Raw genomic sequence first — 20,101 nt, forward strand, 5'->3', positions numbered from 1 at the left:
TTGAAAGAAACTTTCTTTCCGCTTCGGCGCTAACTCTCAAACCGCGCCGGCATACGGCAGACACTTTTGTAAATAGAGGCTCAGCGTTTAAGGGTTAAAGGGCCAGCTCATTTTCACTTTGCCCACCTTTTTCAAATGTGAGAATCCGCTACATAAAGGAGAGGTAAGCTTCATTTAAAAAATATAGATACTGTACATTATTTAAGATTTAGTTTTTAAAAACTTCCTGCACTGAAGTTTATTCATTGATGCAAATCTTGACAAGAAAGTCAAACTGACTACATCCTCTGAAATATTGTTGAAAAGTTAAAGGTCTAACACCTTGTTCCTCAAAATACAGTTGTGTGTGTGGATCATTCAAAAATGAAGTTATAACATTAGTGCCTGTAGCTGTTTGTGACCCTAGGTCACTAATGCATAACTGTGGAATGCCAAACTTGAAGCAATGAAGAGAAAAGGCTCTAAGAAAATCTGGTACACTGAGTGATCTACAAATTTTTAAATTAACTGCACGAGACCCAGTGCAGGTAAAACATAATAGCCATACCACGGCATTTTCCTTCTGCAGTTTAACTGTAAAAGGCCCTTTATAATCAACGAAAATATTGCCGAAAGGCACAACTGGTGGGTCTTCCCTGAACTCCTTGTAACAATTCTGATTCAGATTGACAGGGCATGCATTAAATCTCTTGCAGTGAACACATTGACTTAAAACCTTTTTAACTGAAAAATTTCTAGGAATAAAATAATGTCTTGTGAGTTCAGAAAGTACAGCACAGCACCCAGAATGATCTAATTTCTGATGAATATCCAGTATAATTAACTTTGTTAAATGACTGTCTTGAGATAATAGAATAGGAAATGTTTTCTCATTCTTAAATTTGCTCTTCATTCTTAAAATGCCATTGTTATCAACACACAAATTCAACTGAGAGACTATACCTGGTATATCCTTTACTGTGGAAAAACCTTTACAAAAATTCTCAAAAACATCAGCAAAGTGATTCTGTTAACTATTCAAAACCAAATAGCAAATGGCTAATGAGAAAAAATTCTTATCCTCTTGTTCATTAACTTGCCTTTCCACTTTACTTTTCCATTTGTGTATGCATATTATGCACCGATGGTACAGCAAAACAAGTCTTCTAAAGTCTGAAAAAGTCAGAAATGTTCACCAAGTAATCTCTCTTAAACAGAAGAACATTAGAAAGATTCATGTAATTTCCAGAAAGATAGCTTTCTTGAGGAATAGTGAACTGCATGTCGTGTGTCATAATATTACTCAGGTCTAGGCCTGAAAGAAAACAAGACTTTTTTAGCAATTTACGTGATATGCACCTGGTCACCATATCAGCTGGATTCTCCTTGCCATTAGTAAGCCCAAACTGAACAGGGTATGTTTTTGAAAGTTTTTGTATACTGAAAATTCTGTTCAGTACAAAAGTAGAACACTGGTTAATTTTCTTAAGTGGAAGTGAAGAGCTCATTAACCACTGCAGGGCACAAGAAGAATCTAAAAATAGGCAGATCTTTGTCATCTTCATAGGTTTTATACAGTTGGGACCAGCAAGATCCAAATAAAGGTCAACAGATTGTTCAACTCCTGGATTAATGGCGTGGATCTCTAAAGATGGTATGGATTTACCTTTCAGTTGGGTATTAACCAAATAATTTTAGCATTCACAAAGGTAAGTTCACCAGTCTCCACATGCAATAAGTAAATGACACACCCATTTATGTCACAACTGGCCTCCAGCCTTTAAGCTTTTGACTGTTAAGAGGCTGGTCCCAGTTTGAACCCTTTTGACATTGCAAATTGTGCACATAAAGCCTACGTCAGTTAAATAAAGGCAAGTTGAAGCCAAATATATCAAACTGAGTGGCAATGGACCCAAGAATTAATCTCTTAGTGGTAGCTTCTGGGTCAAGGGAAATTGGCCCAGTGAAAGTTTCATCTGCAAATCTATTCCATTCAAGTCCAAACAATTTATTGACTTCCGGAGTAAGAACTTCTGACTGATCTATGTCATGCTGAAGATCAGTATCATTAGTCACCAGCTGCTGTGTTTCAAATTGATAAGGTCTGAATATGCCAGCTAATTGATTGTAGGCCCACTTCAAGTCAACAGAGTTGCTCATTATCCATATATATTAAAGCATATATATAAGTTTCTTTAGTTCATCAATTCTTGAATCATTACTGGAAGTTAAAACTAATGTATAATACAAAGAAACCATCAAAAGAAATGGGCTACACCGAAGTCCAAATGAAAGCTGACATTTTCATAAGCAACTGGGGTGTAATCACCTGCGCTGACATTCCTAAACCAAAAAAATAACAGCCTAGACTGATCAATTTCACTGAAAGCCAACATACTGAAAGCTTTCTTCAGATCAAAAATAAAATTTTTTTCATCAAACCTGATATTGAGAAATGCAGAAGAAAGCTTTTGATTCAGGTTAGCTCCAGCAATACATACATTGATTATGTGACAGTGACAGTTTCTTAGAGGATTCATGCAAATTAGAAAGAAATACTATGCGACACTCCCTAGTTTCCCTTTCTCGCTTAAAAACTGGCATATGAGGAAGGAATGAGTAGGTAGGATATTCAGCCTCAAATACTTCCAAGTAAAAAATTGGCTCAATAATCCCCACCTTCAATTGCTCCTTTGCATTTATCCACCAACTGCAAGGAACCTTTCTTGCAAAGTAATTTTTTCAAATTTGATTGAAGAATAGCCTTGGAAAGAGATTAATTTCTCAAAAAGTGTGATACCTTCCCATTCCATAACAAGGAAACAACTATGCGTCCATCACTTTTCCTGTGGAAATTTCTCAAAGTGTAGTCCACAAGTGTTATTGATCTGATTAGATTCATCACTGTAAACTTTTTTATCATAGTTCAAGTAAAATTGGCTCTCCATTTTCAGGATTTGATCAGTTGCTTATTGCAGTTTCCTATCAATAATAGTTCCTCTGTCTGAAAGGACAGTGAGAGAACAATTTGTTGTAATGTCACTGAGCTTGTAAAATTCACCATTCATAGATACACTAGTAGTAAGAAAATAAGAATGGCAAGGGAAAGTGTAATATGTACCGTGTTCAGTGTTGGAATTTTTGCCCCTTAATGGTTTCAAGGCTAAAATTTCATTACCATTTAGGGATGTAAGATTAATTAGGAACCTATCAGCATTTCCCATTAGCATTATTCTTATAGAAGTCTCAATATAAGCAGACGGATATAGGACTCTCTAACACTGTCTCTTCCCAAAAGACAATGTGAAAAATCTACTCCTAACAAGAGCTGAACATCATCAATGCTCTGAGAATTAGCTGATAAAAGCTTGTCAGCAAATACAAAATATTTACTCTGCCTTATACTAACTACCCAGCCAAGACAAGGTAAACTAAATTGCAAGTTTATAGAGGGTACGACTAGAGCGGAAATAGCAAAGGTTTCATTCCCCAGTTTAATAGGAATTTCAACAAGACTAGTGGAATATTCCTTTTAACCATTAAACCCTTTCACAGTAAGTTTCACATTAGTAGTTAAAGACTTGAAATTGTAAAAGGAAGCTAACTTGCTAGATATTTAAAAGTATTTTGGGTTCCTGAATCCTTAAGACCCCCTGTAAAGCCTGTTATGACCATTTATACAAAATGTAAAATTAGGGAGAACTGAACCTGTGGTAACATTTGGTAATACTGCCATCCCACTGCTTGCTTCCTTGAAAGACTCAGTTTTATTATTAGACACATCAGGGTTAATTTTCCAACAAAGATACTCCATGTGATACTGTGAACAATGTGAACAAGGTCTTTGAAATCTGAATTTAAATGCTTTAGTGGCATGATTAAGATTACCACATTTTACACAACCTTTATGCAAATTTAATAAATCAAATTTTGGCAGAAGGGGTGGCATACTTAGTAGACTTATAATTTAAATGATTACTGTCAGAAATACCAGCCTTACCAAAAAAATTACAAGCTTTGGTGGGAACCGTCTTAGTTTTAACAGTCATTGTATTAGTCTTCTCTTGGAATGACTGTGAGTGACAGACAGCTTTATCCCTGACTGATGATTTACCTTTAGCCTGACCTTGCTCATACCTTTCACAGGCTGTAAAGAAATTATCCATGATTTGCGTAAGTGATGGATGAGTCACATTTGTGATATGAACCAGATGAGACTTAAATCTATCATTGAGAGCAGACCAAACAAAATATCCAAGACTATACTGTAGTCCTAAGTTCTGCTTAGAATTCTCTCCTTCTTTGAGATGTAAACAAGTCAGTTTCTTAATTACAGCTGACTTACGTAATTCAGTCGAGGCAAACGCCTGAATCAGTAAGTCTTTGGCCTCTTTGTAACTTAGTTTGTTGGCCTCCAATGAACCAAGTAAACATTTAGCCCCACCTTCTGCTTGTTGCTTCAAAAGTAAGAGCAGGTCCCTGTCTGGATAAGTAAAACTCTGGGTTGTTGTTTCAAACTCCCTAATGAATTTCGAAAAATCTTCCCTTTCCTTGCTTTGGAATTTTGGGAGAGGGGCAGTGAGTTGACTTAAAAGGCTCCTAGCAATATCAGTAGGTGATGAAAGTTGAGGGCTACTAGCATTTACACTTACATCCAACAAAGGCACAATACCTGAAATTTTATCATAGTAAGATTGACACACAGAAAGCTCAGCCTCCAAATCCTCGTCACTAAATTCCCCTGAAAATTTTAAAGTCTGTATTCTGGAATCCAAGTCACACAAACTCTTCCTATACTCTAGAAGAATGCCTCGCTCAGATATTTTAGTCATATTATCTAATGAAGGGTACTGTGAGGAACAATTGGCACAATCTGTAACCTTTTCCTTAATAATTTTACGCTGATCAACTAGCACTTTCAATTCAAGCCATTATGAATACAAATAAACATACAAGCACCAGCATAAAACAGGTACTGTATAAGTACTGACAAATAATACTGCAATACACAGCGAAAATTTCAACACATCAAAATAACAAACAACACTTATTATGTAACAATGTGACACAAAAAATAGCGGGAACTCAAAATACTAAATTACTTTGCAAAGGGATACACATTATCTATGAAATCACATAAATAGTCCACACTGAACTCGAAATAAATCAGCAAAAAAGTGATAACTGTTTACTACGAAATCGCAAACATGGTACACACTGAACCCCTAAAGAAAACATCAAAAAAGTGAATCAAAAACTTACGCAAATGAAAACCCCCCAGGAAGAAACCTCCAAAACACCGCACTTCACATCCTATATCACATGCCTAACTTATAATGCAATATCCTGTCACAGTCACCATGCACTGAAATTTATTCGTTACACCAGGATTTTTATTAAAAGGCTAATTAAAAAGTTAACAGATATTAAGTAATTTATTGTGTCTGTGAAATGTCCAAAGTTATCCAGGTGCTGATGCGGCTGCTAATACACAAAGTTGGTCATCATGAAGCAAGGGGGATTTACACTAATTCAGCCACTTCCAAAAACCTTCATATATATTATTATCGAATGCCCAATTAAACACCACACAAATATCGTATATACACATTTAAATTTAACTATATCATATGTGCAATACGTATGACACGTGGCAAGTTGCATACCTTGAAAAATTTAAATATACAAATACTAACTGTCCAAACTGAAGTCCACGTACATAATTTATGATAATATCCAGATGAAAACTTCGTATTACAAATATACAAGGTATGAAAAATAGGTTTAAAATTTAAATCATAATGCTGAAACGCAAGAGTGGTGATAATTGGAAGCCATTTAATATGGGATAGCATTATCCCTACAAATGGTTTCAGATTGACATAAAACTCCCCCTGAGTTTCACAGACCCACCAGTATCATCCTGGGACAAAGGCGTACGTGTAGAGAGAGAGAGAGAAACTGCTGCAAAGGAAAGTTTCCTCCTGGGGGGGGTTAAACGGACATTACATGTTGAAAGGACTCGTCATTACTTCGAAGGGCTTGCTGTGTTTCCTTATAGTACAAATTGGAGCTCAGAGTATCCGAGTTACTAGTCCCTTTGCATCATAATTACTCCTTCTTAACTAACTTACATTACCACCAACCTCAGGAAGAAAGCAAAAGCATTAGTGCCTGGTTTGGTCAAAACCAGAACTGCCGCTGGAAATGGTGAGCTGTTAACAACCAAGGGGGTAATTAAATATGTTAAAGTGACTGACTTCCAGTGACCATGCTAATTAAACAAAATCAATAAAATAAAAGGTACAAATTCCATATGGAATTTTGGTACACTTACCTGTCCATTATATCAGTTGACCTCCCTAAACCCCCCCCCCCCCACATTCAAAGTTGACAGAAATAGACTGACCGGCTATGAGTGTTTGTGCCTCTCAGCCCTTTGATGGAGGGATGAGGGAAATAGATGGATAGCAAATGCATATCCTAAGAAAACTGAATGTTCTCATGTTTTTTGTTTTCAATCTGTCGAACTCTTGCTGGCACAGAAGTAAAAGCTGTCATGGAGAGATAAGTATTTAAAAAATAAATCTTAAATTAGTTGTTTATACTTAGCTGGTACTGTAGTTGTATTCACAAAATTTTCCAGTCAGTACAGGTTAACTGTATCCCTGTAGACAATACCTATCTGAACAAATCCTTATCTAACCAGGAACTAAACTACAATCAGTATTTATTGAGAAGACTTGTATGACACCTTAAGTTCAGTCCATAAAATCTGAAGTACTAGCACCACCAGCAAACTATCATCCATCTAACACAATACGCCAACACTAGCAACATGTTAACACCTTGATAATTGTCAACCATTGCACCAAAATAGTTTGATAAGAGTAACTTAAGCTTATTCACAGGCACTGCTATACCAGGCTGCACACCAAATGCCACCAACAGTTTTGTACAAATTGCAGTCTTTCCACAAACAATGGGTAACAGTCTGTGCTTCTCCAAGCACTGCAGCTAGGCTTCTAGCATTTAGTCTTTTCTGCAGAAGACTGAAAGGGACTCATGCTAGCGGTGCTTTGCGCACTGCTGCACCTGGCTCTTTGTGCACAGGTACAACTGTTACATCAATTCAGGGTCCCCCGGCTGCCAGGGTGCCATGCAGGCTCACAAGGAAACCTTTCACTGCTTCTAACTACTACTCTGTAGGGTCGCGTAAGAGAAGCTTGCATAACCCGTTCACATGACTTGTTCACTATTGGCATATCCAATCTTTAGACAGGGTTTCCAGGTGGCAAAGAGTATGAGTGTGCTTTTTCAATGCTTTTTCTCCTTCCTCTTCAAAACTTCTAAGTGGAGGAAGACAAAGGTAGCTTAGCCTGGTTTTTCCTGCAAGAAGCCTGGCAAGGCTTCTAGCATTTATTCTTTTCTGTAGAAGATTGGCTGAAAGGGGATCATGCTAGCAGTGCTTCATCCACTGCTGCACCTGGCACTTTGCAATGCAGGTGCAACTGTTATGTCAATCCAGTGTCCCCTGGGACCCAGGCGTGCCTTCACTGGCCAGAGTGCCATGCACCCTGTCAGCAAATCAGCAAAACTAGTACAAGAAGGGATTCGAGCATGCAGGTGATCTTTTCCCTCTTGCTCCTTCTCTAGAAAGGGCCAGGAGTCCCAGTACAGTATTGTGAAAGGGCTCGTATGGTACCATCACCCAGGCCTAGCAAGATGAGGCCCCCTCCATACTCCCTCTCTTGTTGAAACTTTGGCTTTTAAAGACTGGGGCACAATCACAGGCAGCCCTCATCCATTCACGTGAGTGAGTTTGCTAGCCACAGCCCATTGGGACAACATCACCGTGGGTTGATAACTGCTCACAGCCTAGCTCACCTAGTAGAGGCTTTGTATTTATGAGGTTGGGTAAGGGTGCCAGGGACTGCTTGCCTACTGCCTCTACTTCTGTGGATGTTTCTGAGAAGAGAGGGTCAGATAGGCATTGGGGGCTGGAATTGGGAGCGTTTGTACCCCCTTCTGAGTCTCTTTACCAAAGGATCAGTCTTAGGACTAGGCAAGTGTTACACCCGGAGGGGTGGTTGTAGAATGATCCCCTTGGGGGTTTTGACAGGCCCTGCAGGGGGAGCATCTCAGGATGCCTACTGTGCCCCGGTGTTCGGATAACTGAGGTTCAGGGGCATTTTTAAAGGAATCACCAAACTTCTGTGAGTGGGATAGACTTTCATCGGGTTGCAGTTTACTAGCAGTGCCATTGGACCAGGTGAATTTGCAGCTTTCTGGCATGGGAATTCATTTAGGTCTACTAGTCTAGTAAGTTACTTCCTCCGCCCCTGACCCGTCGGAGCAATATACATTCCCTCAAACAGGACCATACCAACATTGCAGGTGGTCTGGGCTCTCTCTGTTTTCATCTAGTCTCTTGTTAGGCTGTCTGTGAGTGAGGGGAGTCTCTTTCTCTTGTACACTCAAGGCAGGTTTTGGTGGAACCCTTCCCTTGTTCGTTCACCGCAGAGAGTGGCACTTTACACAGGGTGGAATACCCCAGAAGGAGATGCTACATTCAAGGAAGTAGTCCTCTATGGAGATAGAATTTTCACCTACTTGGGCCAGCAGACCTGTGAGCCAACTTGGGCCGAGAGGGGATGTAGTATTGTCTCAATCCAGAGATAATAGAGGGATTCATTTATGTGGTTGTAAGGATTCCTGGAATCCTCCTGTAAATGATAAAAAAAATGTATTTCTCTCTCTCTCTCTCTCTCTCTCTCTCTCTCTCTCTCTCTCTCTCTCTCTCTCTCTCTCTCTCTCTCTCTCTGAGCATGAAATTATGATTTTGCCTTGTAGTGATTATTCAGAATTCTGGGAATTAAATGAAAATGTTATCCAGTACAGTTTTCCATTTTTCCAAATTTCCATTCATCTGTGTAGTTTCAGTTTTTTGCTTAGATATATTCATGAAGGTTTATGTACAATACTGTTTATATATTTGCCTCAAGTGTGTTTGAAAATTTTGTTTCTTCACAGGGTCTGCATATGTTTGGACTGAACTTTGACTCAATCGTGCATTTCATGCCTGGGAGAACATATCCACAAGTCAGGGATAGATATAAACGTACAATCCTGCCTTCATTAAGCGTGAAGCCTTGGAAGAAGTAAGATTCCCATTCTCATATCCTTTTTTTCTTCATTATGCTCTGACCCTTGATTATTAGATATCTTCAGTTTTCAGTCATGTCATCATGATGGTTTTTGCTAGTGTGTTTTTGGGAAATGATGCATTTTGCAGAAAGATCTCTTGAAATTCACTATTAGTTATAAAAGGGATTTTGACAAAGGAAAAATCTATTTCTGAGGAAGGTCCCGTGTCACCCGGTGAAATTCCATTACAGCACGAATTTCTAGGTATAACAATGCTAGATATACCAGAGAAAAAGAGCTTTCAGGAAAGCTGGGGTTACTACCCCCAGTCGAGCGTCTTCTAGGAAGACGTCGGTATAAAGAAGGGTGAGTGAAATACCACTAGCACGGAAACCTACTCGAAAGATCTCTCCCTATCAAAATCCCCGGAACAGAGCGGTGAGCCGTTACAGCCCCCACACTCAACACCCGCCAGGACGGCGACACCAGCGCCACCTACCTCATTCCATGCTAGCACTAACCCCAGACTTGGCATGTGCAAGTAGGGGGGGGGAGTACTAGGTGATCCAGGGAGGGTCACCGGGTGACACGGGACCTTCCTCAGAAATAGATTTTTCCTTTGTCAAAATCCCTTTTCTGAGTTCAGTCCCGTGTCAGCCGGTGAAATAGTGATAGAGAATCATGCCAAGGCTGTAACTACAAGGAAAAAAGGGGTAATCTGAAGAAAAAGGCAAAAATTTTACGAAAATAATTTTAATCAAGTAATCTCTTCCATGTAGCAAGAATACTAAAACTAAGGTATACTAAATCTAAGGCACATCAAAAAACTTAATACTATGAAACAAGGGGAGGTCCCTGTTACGACGGGAAAAAGCCCCAAAAATCTTAAAATTACTTAAAGCAAGGTGAAACATGAAATGTGCATAAGAAAATTGCAAATACAACCTTAATACTATACACGTAAACTTAGGCTAAACACGTAAGAGACAAGATCAATGGAAATTAACATATACAGAACATATACATATATCTGGGGTACGTGGAGCCAAATAAAAACCGTCCAGTACCCCATAAGAAAAACAATCATGGCATGTCAGATTACACTTTTCCATCAACAGATACAAGATACATCAATATGAGGAGCCAGGCAGTGAGGTATAATCAACCAGGAGAATAAGCAGAGAAGTAAATGAGGCAGGCGGGCGGGGGGGAAAGGAAAGGATAAGGATATGATTAGTTAAGGTGGGGAGATGACACTTCCCACAGCTATGGTAGAAAATTTCAGGGCTTCGAGCGATTTTAAATAGTGGCGTTTAAACACTAGAGGTGATTTCCAACCCGTAAATTTAGATAACTCTGAGAAGTCCATATTATGAAAGTAATTAATGGAAGTAGCAACTGCTCGAATATCATGAACCTTAGGAACTGAATCTGGGTTGGCCTGTTTAATGAAATACAGAATTTGTTGTCTTATAGCATTCAGTGAAAGAGTACCACCTTTCTCCCTGATAAAAAGAGGACCCGACTTACTCTGTGGAGTTCTTAAAAGGTAAGATTTAAGTGTATAAACTGGACATAAAGACTGGTCTTGAGGAAGGGGCACCACCTTCCAAGGAGACCACCTGTCCTGTGGGTCTTCGTTCTTAGCTAAAAATCTAGGGTCAGGGGAAAGGAGGACCTCTCCAGACGGGAGGAAGTTCACAAAATTATCACCTCTAGTGAGAGCCGACAGCTCTGAGATTCTAGCACCTGAAGCCAAGCTAATCAAAAATAAAGTCTTCCTTAACAGATCCTGATAAGAGCAATGAACGTTATCCAAGTCTGATGCTAACTTAAGGACGTCATTGAGAAACCACGTAACAGAATGTGGGCGTGATACTGGTCTCAGACGAGCGCATGCTCTGGGGATAGACGAAAAATAGGAATCTGTAAGGTCGATTTTAAAGCCGTAAAGAAATACTTTCTTCAATGCTGACTTGACTGTGGTAATAGTGGCCGGAGCAAGGCCTTTCTCAAACAGTGATCTAAAGAAGGAAACTCCTAAATTAGTCGTCATGATTTTGGCTTCAGATGCTTTCAGGAAGGAGGCTAATTTTTTGACTGCTGAGTCATACTGTCTAAGAGTAGAATCTCTTTTATCTGATTCTAAAAACAGAGTGTTGACAGGTCAATGTTCGCTCCTTTTTGGGCTGCGAATTTTATAAAGTCCATAAAACTAGGGCATTCTGAATTCTTGAGGAAGCTGACACAGTCTTGGTTTGTACTGTCTGGGTCAGAATGGGCTTGGGAATCCGAAGACTCCGTAATCCCAGTTCCTGATGAAGAGGGAACCAATTGCTCTTCGGCCAATAGGGGGCTACTAGGGCTGGTTGACCTTTGAATGTCCTGAGTTTGTGTAATACTTTCAGCAGTAAATTTATTGGAGGGAACAGATAAATCTTCTCCCAATTGTTCCAATCTACTGTCATTGCGTCAGTGGCATACGCCTGAGGGTCCAGGTTGGGGGCCACGTAACAGGGGAGCTTGAAGTTGCTCTCCGTTGCAAACAGATCCACTTGGAGGCCCGGAACCCGGCGGCAAATCCATTTGAAAGATTCCACGTCCAGGGACCACTCCGTCTCCAACGGAGTAGCCCTGGACAGGGAATCCGCCACCACGTTCCGTACTCCCGCTAGGTGGGTGGCTGACAGGTGCCAGCTGTGCTTGTTCGCCAGGGAGAAGATAGCAACCATTACTTGGTTTACTCGACCTGATTTGGAGCCGCCCTGTTGATGCAATGAACTACCACTGCGCTGTCCAACACCAGCCTGATATGAATCCGGTTGGGGGGCGGATTTTCTTCAGAGTTAGAAAGACCGCCATAGCTTCCAGGGTATTTATATGGAACTGCTGAAACATCGTGGACCACGTTCCTTGTACTTTCTGTTTTGGTGAATATCCCCCCAGCCGCTTAGGGAAGCGTCTGTGTGAACAACTAGTGCCGGAGGGGGAAATTGAAGCGGAACTGTTTTGGACAGGCCTCTGACTGTGGTCCAAGGCCGCAGTCTTGTCTTTAAGATTCGAGGAATAGAGGAGACCTTGTCTCTGAGCTTGACATTGGCTCGACTCCGCCACACTCTGTTTATGTCTTTTAATTTGGCTTTTAAGAGCAGGTCTGTCACTGAGGCAAATTGAAGAGACCCAAGGACTCTTTCTTGGGATCGGCGGGATGCCGATGGATTTTTGAGGAATCTCCTGGTGAGAGATGCTATCTCTTTCCTCTTGGGAGGCGGGAGAGATAACGTGTGAGAGGACAGATCCCACTGGAGACCCAGCCACTGAAACCGGGACTCGGAGTCAGGCGGGACTTCTCTCTGTTCAGTTGAAAACCTAGCGACTCCAGGAAATTGATGACTATGGACGTGGCCTTCTGACACTCCGGAACTGTTGGTGCCCAAATTATCCAATCGTCTAGGTACGCTGCTAGGGATATCCCTTCGAGACCGGAGTTGTTGCACTACCGTGTCCGCCAGCTTGGTGAATACCCTGGGCGCAATGTTCAGACCGAAGGGCATGACCCTGAAGGAGTAGGCTTGATTCCCGAGTCTGAAACCGAGGAACTGAGAGAAGTTCTGCGCAATCGGGACGTGATAATAAGCGTCTGAAAGATCGATAGAGGTGGTGACGGCTCCACGCGAAGTAGAGTCCGTACCTGAGCTACCGTAAGCATGCGAAATTTGTCGCATTTTATGTAGAGATTTAGACGCGACAGATCCAGGATCACTCTTTGCTGATCGGAGTCTTTTTGGGAACAGTGAATAACCTGCTTTGAAACTTTAGGTGCCTTACTTTCTTTATTGCTCGTTTGTTGAGCAATTCTGTCACGTAATCCTGTAGGATTGATGTGGGTGGCTGGTAAAATCTGGTTAGAGGAGGAGGGTTCTTGATCCAGCTCCATCCTAGTCCTTTGGACACAATGCTGTGTGCCCAAGGGCTGAAGGTCCATTGGTCCCTGAACCAATACAGGCGACCGCCTACCTGGGTTCTCTCAGTGGGAGGGAGCGGGTTTATTCCCTCTACCACGTCCAGGCCTTCCCCTTGGGGTGGTGTTGGGCTTTCCTCTATGAGGGACTTTGCCTCTTCCTCCCCTTGCAACCCTATTAAGGCCGTGAAAGTATCCACGGCCCTCATATGTGGGGTTGTACGCTGGTGAAGCCACATAAGAGGGTGCAGCTGGTTGGACCAGCACATACTGTTGGGGGTGAGCCTTGGAGGTAGAAGGCTGGGCTACTGCCGAGACCGGGACGGCTTGGACTACCGCCTGATGGTGGGGCCTCTTATGCCTCCTGAAGCGTTTGCCTCCTCTCGTTTGGGGGCCGGCCGATTCTGGAGTCTTGCGCTTATAGGCAGAAATGCCTCAGCGAGAGCGCAGACTCTGATTGGCCCGTGTAGCCTCAGCCATAACGTTTGTGACCTCCTCTTCAGGGAAGAGGTTAGGTCCCCAGATCGAGCTTTTAACGAGCTTGTTAGGCTCGTGGCGGATAGTAGCATCGGCGAAGATGAACTTCCTGCATTCCAGTCTGGCCATGATAAACTCGAACAAGTCAGACTGGAAGCCAGCCAGGAAGGACTTAGCCAAAACTTGAAAGAATGGCTTCGTCCGAGCAGGAGACGGCAGTAGCTTCTGTAAGGCAGACGGAGTTCAAGGACCGGACTAACTTAGTCCGGGCATCAAACTCCGCCTTCAATAAAGATTCCGGCAGCTTGGGGAGCTGCTCACTGAATTGCGTGGAAGCGCAGAAGGGGTCCAGCTTCCCGACAGTGAAAGTGGACGGGTGTCCACCAGAACTCATTACTTCCTGGGAATACCAGGAAGTAGGGTCTGTTTCTCTTAACTGTGGTAACGGATTACCATCAAAGCACGCTCGGGCCGTAGCCAGAGCGACTTTGTCCAAGCAAGGGGTGGGTAGGTCTTCTCCCAGGGCGAACATTGTAAAGTTGCCCTTGAAAGGAGTCAACTTTCGTGTTTTCTGCCTGCCACTCCGTCAGAGTGCGCAGGAGAGCCGACTGAGCTTGGTCCCTAGGGACGATGACAGTCTCCCTAGGAACCTTATCTGACCGAATCCAAGCTTCCTCCGTAAGCCTCACGAAGCCTGGGTAAGGGGGCAAGAGATCGGGGGGGAAGAACTCCAATTCCTCCAACCGTCTCGTGCCAAGACCTTCAACTGTAAGCTTGCCATCATGTTGGATGGCCCGGAGTGCGAAGCGCCAAGGGTTACCGACATCGAACGGCGGGAGGTCCGCAGTGTCGGGGATAACATACTGTGGTTCGGCTGGGGGTGGGCGAGCCATTCCCGCCAGTATGTTATCATGACTGGCCAACTTCTCAGAGATTTTATTAAATCTCGTATCTAGGTCCTCTGTAAACTTCTTATAAAGTTGATTTGCAAAGGCCTCTGCGTCGAAAGCAGGCTGGCGAGGAGGGCTTGGTTTTGCAGCCCTCTTACTCGCGCCTTTGCCGGAGGAACCAGACTTGCTCCCGGAGGCTACAGGTCCTGAAACCTTAGCCTTCGACGGGGGGAAGGGCGATGCCTTCTTGGAAGTCGAGGACTTGTAGCCCTTCGCCTTCCATGAAGTCTTCAACTTCAACTTGGGGATAGCAGACGGAGCTCTATCACCCAAGGAGGAAGACTTCACGAAACCTGCAAATGAAGAGACAGATGAAGCAGGGGAGTCAAACAGAGGGGGGCCCGCCCCAACAACCTCACTTACCTCACCACTTACCACCTGGTCCTGCTCTGTGTTCATCGGTTCCAGGTTAAGATCCAAGGCGGCTACATCCTCCGAGACCTCAGCGTAGAGGATATCCACTTGGGGTGGCTGGGTCGCATCCCGGATTTGCTGGATGATAGGGGTGGCAAGATCTTCAGGCACTGCGGCCGCCACCCGTGCGCCGGGGTAGAGCAAGTCCCTCAACCTAGCGTCGAGGACGTAGGGCTTCCCCGACGGAACATTCCTGCCAAACCCAGCCACCCAGGCCCGGAGGGATTCCAAGGCAGACTTCTTGGAAGCTTCGTCCGCCTGTAAGAAAACCAACAATTAGCTAAGAACGAAAAAACCAGTCCGGGAACCTCATAAACAATATACAATATGAGGAGCATAAAACGGAAGAAAAGGACTGTCACTTACCGACTCATCCTGGACGGTTGCGCAGAGAGCGAAGCAAACCTCACAACCATCGGGGTGCCAAACAACCAGGTCGTCAAGTCGGACCGCACAACCAGCGTGGGTCCGGCATACTACGTGACCGTAGGGTTGTTGAAGGGAGGCGGTACACCCCGGCTCCTCACAGCGAACAGTCTGTAAAAAAAAAGTACATGAACCTCCCACCCTAAGCAATCTAAAGCCGGCAAGGCCGGGAAACTCAACTACAACCGGAATACTCCGGCGGAGAAGAACTTCCTTATCATAAACTGGGCCAATAAGCTCTAAATTGCACAGAGAGGAAGGTAAAGGCTTTCAGACCCCGGAGGACTCCAGGAATGAAGGAATGAGAAACCAGGAACTAACCATAAGGGCTGCCAGAAAAATAACGGCGGAGCCCCCGGTGTAGGACCGGACTCATGTATATATAAAATATAATTAAAAAGCGTAAAATGTAGATAAACAGACTTATCTAAATATAAATGAAAAATAATAACAATAACAAGTGACGGTAAATACTCCGGAGACCGGAGGGATCCGCTCCCCTTATATAAAGTAAATCCTTCCGCCCTTACTTCCCCGCCGGAGAAACAAGACGGGCAAAATGCTCGTATGTTTATAACATAAGCCGGAGCAATATATTTTACCCTATCTACGTAACCCGACGGGGAGACGAGAGGTATGGATAGTGACTCGAACACGTTCGAGTAAACGAACCACCAACCCCAACACAGCGATGCTAGGGACGATATGGGAGGGAGCGAATCCCTCTACCAACAGGAGGAGTCCCTGAACTCGGAGAAAACGCCATCTAGCGTCACCCGCGCGAGTAGAGCAAGGCTGGAGGGGGGGGAGGGGGTGGAGTAGGGGAGAGGAGTAGGCTACCAGGAAGGGAACAGGAGACAGGGAGAAACATATCACCCGCTCAACTGCATCCATACCTCCAAGAAAAATGAAACTTGGGAGGGTAGCCTACTACTGGAAGCTACGCAACCCGAAGCCCGACTCCTTCCTAGGCGAAGCCTAATATGGACCTAACCTAGTATAGGCTAGGAAAAAGGGAGGAGTGCAGAAGGGAGGGGGAAGCAACAGGGAGAGAAATTTTGTGCCGAGAACCAACCGGGATCGAGAAGGGGGGGCAAGAAGGCGACTAGCCTAGAGGAAACACATCCAAAGAACTCGATTCCCCCAAATGGAGGAAGAGAACTAAGGGGCTCACTCTGCCCACCAAAAAACGACCCCGGAGGAAACAGCAACCAAAACTCCCTCAACCTGATCTCCACACCCAGGGCAAGGGGATGGAAGCAAACAAGCCTACTACACAAAATAACCATCACACATAAAGAATTGGAACCAAAATGTGCTCAATAGGGAGCGTAGCCTACCTCGGGGAAGCGGTTAGATCTGAGGCTGCCGCCACCACACAGAGGTAAACAACAAAAATAAATTAAATAAAATAAATAAAATAAAATAAAAAGAGAGCACCATCTCCAAGCATAAAATAATTAGCCTACTTGAGACCAAAAATACAAAGGAACCCAACCTGGGGGGGGGGTACCTGGATGGGGCATCACCCTAACAAAGGCCGATAGGCCAATGAAATGTAATTCGTAAACAAAAAAGGGGGGGGGAGCCACCGCAAGGAACCACCAGGAAGGGAACCAAGGGGTCAAAATCTATCTATAACGACGAGGAGACAACTCCAACCGAAAAGAACTGAAGGAGTCGCCTCGCGGTCGACATGGCTGGCGGGGGACGCCGTGGCGTCATAATAAGATCTCAATATTTATGAAAATACGAGACCATAACAGCCAAAAATTAGAACAAAACCCCACAAGAAGATGGTATTTAACTTAGAGATGGTAAAGCTGTTCGATGCCATCGTAGATGCAAGAAAATCCAAATTAAAGAGAGAAGAGCACACAAAAGAAACGGATGCAGTCACGTGCTAGAAAATGGAATGAGGTAGGTGGCGCTGGTGTCGCCGTCCTGGCGGGTGTTGAGTGTGGGGGCTGTAACGGCTCACCGCTCTGTTCCGGGGATTTTGATAGGGAGAGATCTTTCGAGTAGGTTTCCGTGGTAGTGGTATTTCACTCACCCTTCTTTATACCGACGTCTTCCTAGAAGACGCTCGACTGGGGGTAGTAACCCCAGCTTTCCTGAAAGCTCTTTTTCTCTGGTATATCTAGCATTGTTATACCTAGAAATTCGTGCTGTAATGGAATTTCACCGGCTGACACGGGACTGAACTCAGAAATTACAGTTTAGCTCAAGTTATAAATTGTATCAAATTAATGTCGGCTTGGGGACATCTTGAATATTTAAGTGTTGTCTCAGTACTGTAGGCTCTTCAGCATTAACCAGATTTAGTTACTCATTAAATGGCCATAACAGCAGAGTATCTTTATGTTGAGGAGCTACCGTGTTATTTGATTTAATATTTCCATTCCACAGGATACAATTTTTATCTTCCAGGGATGGAAGAATGCAAAGCTATGATAACAAGAATTTTTATGTAGTATAACCCAAAAAACATGATTTAACATCAGTGTTCTGATTGCTCTTGGCAAGACTATATAAACTTGGATATTTTAATCATTAATCTAGTTACCTGGTAATAATTATAGCAGACTTATATATTTTCTTTTATAGTCTAAATTGGTTACTAACAAGTCTGGCTATTGGTTTGGAATAGATTACAGTTTTATGAATAATAAAGGGAGGGTGTAGTTGAAGAAAAGAAAGACTTATAACTGTTCGACTCATAACTTCAGATTTAACACATACAACTTACCTGTTAGTTACATATAGCTTTAGTCTTTGACGTTTCACGTAAAATTTCAAAACTTATGCTCGTATGGACTGGGCCAGTCCAAATATCGGGTGATCGCCGTACCTGCCCTCTGTCGGGTACTAGGAACTATTCCAACATGCTTCAGAATAATTTTGCCAGAGTCACGCTGGCGACATTGTTGTCGGTACTAGAGTGAAATTTCATTGTTTCTGCTGGCTACATCGAGCTGTTTTCACTTGGTGAAGTACTCTCTTGTTGGTTTGTGAGTTGCCAGTTTATTTTTGTCACCTATTTAGTCAGGTTTTCTGATAATTATGTCAGATTCTGGGTCTTATACCTTTAGGGTATGCAGCAAAGGCTGTAAGACGAGGTTGGTCAAGGCTAGTCTTGATCCTCATTCAATTTGTGTGGCTTGTAGAGGTCAGGAATGTTCATATGAGAGGAAGTGTGATGAATGTGTCAGTATGACTGAAAAGATTGGAAGGCTCTATCTAAGTATGTAAAGAAACTTGAGAAAGATAGAGCCAGGAAAGCTTTAGCTAGAAGTTCTTCTTCTCTCTCTCAGAAACCGAATCTCCCTTAGCTATGCAGGAAACTTCTATTAATATCCCCGTGGCTACTAATATTCCTATTCCTGACTCTGATATCCCTGAACCCCTATTACGTGTCTGAGTACCAAGTCCAGATGGACGCCAGATTTAACTCTGTTAATTTTTGGGCGCCATGGAGGATATTGGCGTTAATGTTGAAATCCCTTCATGAGCGTATGGATTCTTTCCAAGATATTGTGAATAATTTATCAGTGCAGTGCAAAGTGTTAGTGTGGTGGAGGAGGTGGTTGCAGTTGGCCTACTCAGCTCTCCCTAGACCTAAGCCTCTGTCAAGCTCCCTGCTCCTGGGAGAAGACATGCTGAAAGTCCAAGGGAGGCGGGTGGGGTCTGCTCCAAGCCCTGAAAGCCGCCCCTGAGACAGCGAACAGTCCTGTTGTTTCCCAGGCTGTTTGCATCAGCAAAGGGCGTTGGAAAGGCGACTTCAAGGAAGTGTCTTTCTTCAAGCTCCAGTGATTACTATATGCAAGGTTAAAGCTGGAGATTTCCAAAATGAACATCACAGTCTAGACCATTGAAGAGGTCCAGGAATCTTTCGCCTTCAGCAATTCAGAAGAAGAAGCCATTTCGAGGAACTGACTATCAGAGCCTTCCTGTAGTTTTTGGGAGAGTCCGGAGAGATTTTCAATCAGAAGAGTCTTCTCCCAGGCACAAGGCTGGATGCATGGTAAGTAAGAGGTATAAGACTTCCCATTCGGTATTGCCCAGCGTTTGTATGTCGGTGTTTCTCCTTGGTTTCACAGTAAGCCTTCATGTGGCTTCTGTCAATACAGTCTTCCTCATCACGATCCTGGCTCTACTGATCATCGTAAAGTTGGATCCTCGTCTACTCATGACTTTCTTCGAGCGATGCACAAGAAAATTGAAAACACATTCTTGGCGGGCTCGGAAGGCCTGGTTCTTCTCCAGCAAAGCCTTCTGAAGTGTATTTGATGCCTCCTCCTGTTCATAAGTCGAGCTCTCTGAGCGCCCAGTCACATGAAATAGCTCCTCCTCGATCTGTGTCTCTTGATCCTCCTTTGTTCAGGCTCAGGATCAGGCTCTAAACGCCTAGTCAGGCTCAGGCGCCCCTCAAGATTTAGCGCTCTCTCAGGCTCAAGCGCCTCAGGTAGTGCCAGGTGAGGCGCCATCCCAGGCTCCTTTTGTGGCGCCAGTTCTGGCTCCTCTTGTGGCACCAGTTCAGGCTCCTCTTGTGGCGCCAGTTCAGGCTCCTCTTGTGGCGCCTACTCAGGCTCCTCCTCAAGCTCTTATTCAGGCTCCTACTTGACCTTCACAAGATGTGTATGTACAAGCAGAAGGTTTTTCTCCTATTTCGTCTGAGGAAGAATTTGTGGAAGAGTTTCCTGTAGACGAACCAGACTCCTTGAAAAGCAGGATTATAAGAAGCTTC

The 20,101-nt window shown here is 43.5% G+C and overlaps 1 protein-coding gene across 1 annotated transcript in view; it reads left to right on the forward strand.

Annotated features, from left to right (window-relative positions):
• Positions 1-20,101, forward strand: part of LOC136848546 (uncharacterized) — a 401,222-nt gene that overhangs the window by 219,053 nt on the left and 162,068 nt on the right. Inside the window, exon 12 of the mRNA XM_067120822.1 lies at positions 9,013-9,140. Coding sequence (XP_066976923.1) covers positions 9,013-9,140 — 128 coding nt within the window. The remainder of the gene's footprint in view (positions 1-9,012; positions 9,141-20,101) is intronic.

The sequence above is a fragment of the Macrobrachium rosenbergii genome, chromosome 19 (genome assembly GCF_040412425.1).
Source record: "Macrobrachium rosenbergii isolate ZJJX-2024 chromosome 19, ASM4041242v1, whole genome shotgun sequence".
NCBI classification, from domain to species: Eukaryota; Metazoa; Arthropoda; class Malacostraca; order Decapoda; family Palaemonidae; genus Macrobrachium; species Macrobrachium rosenbergii.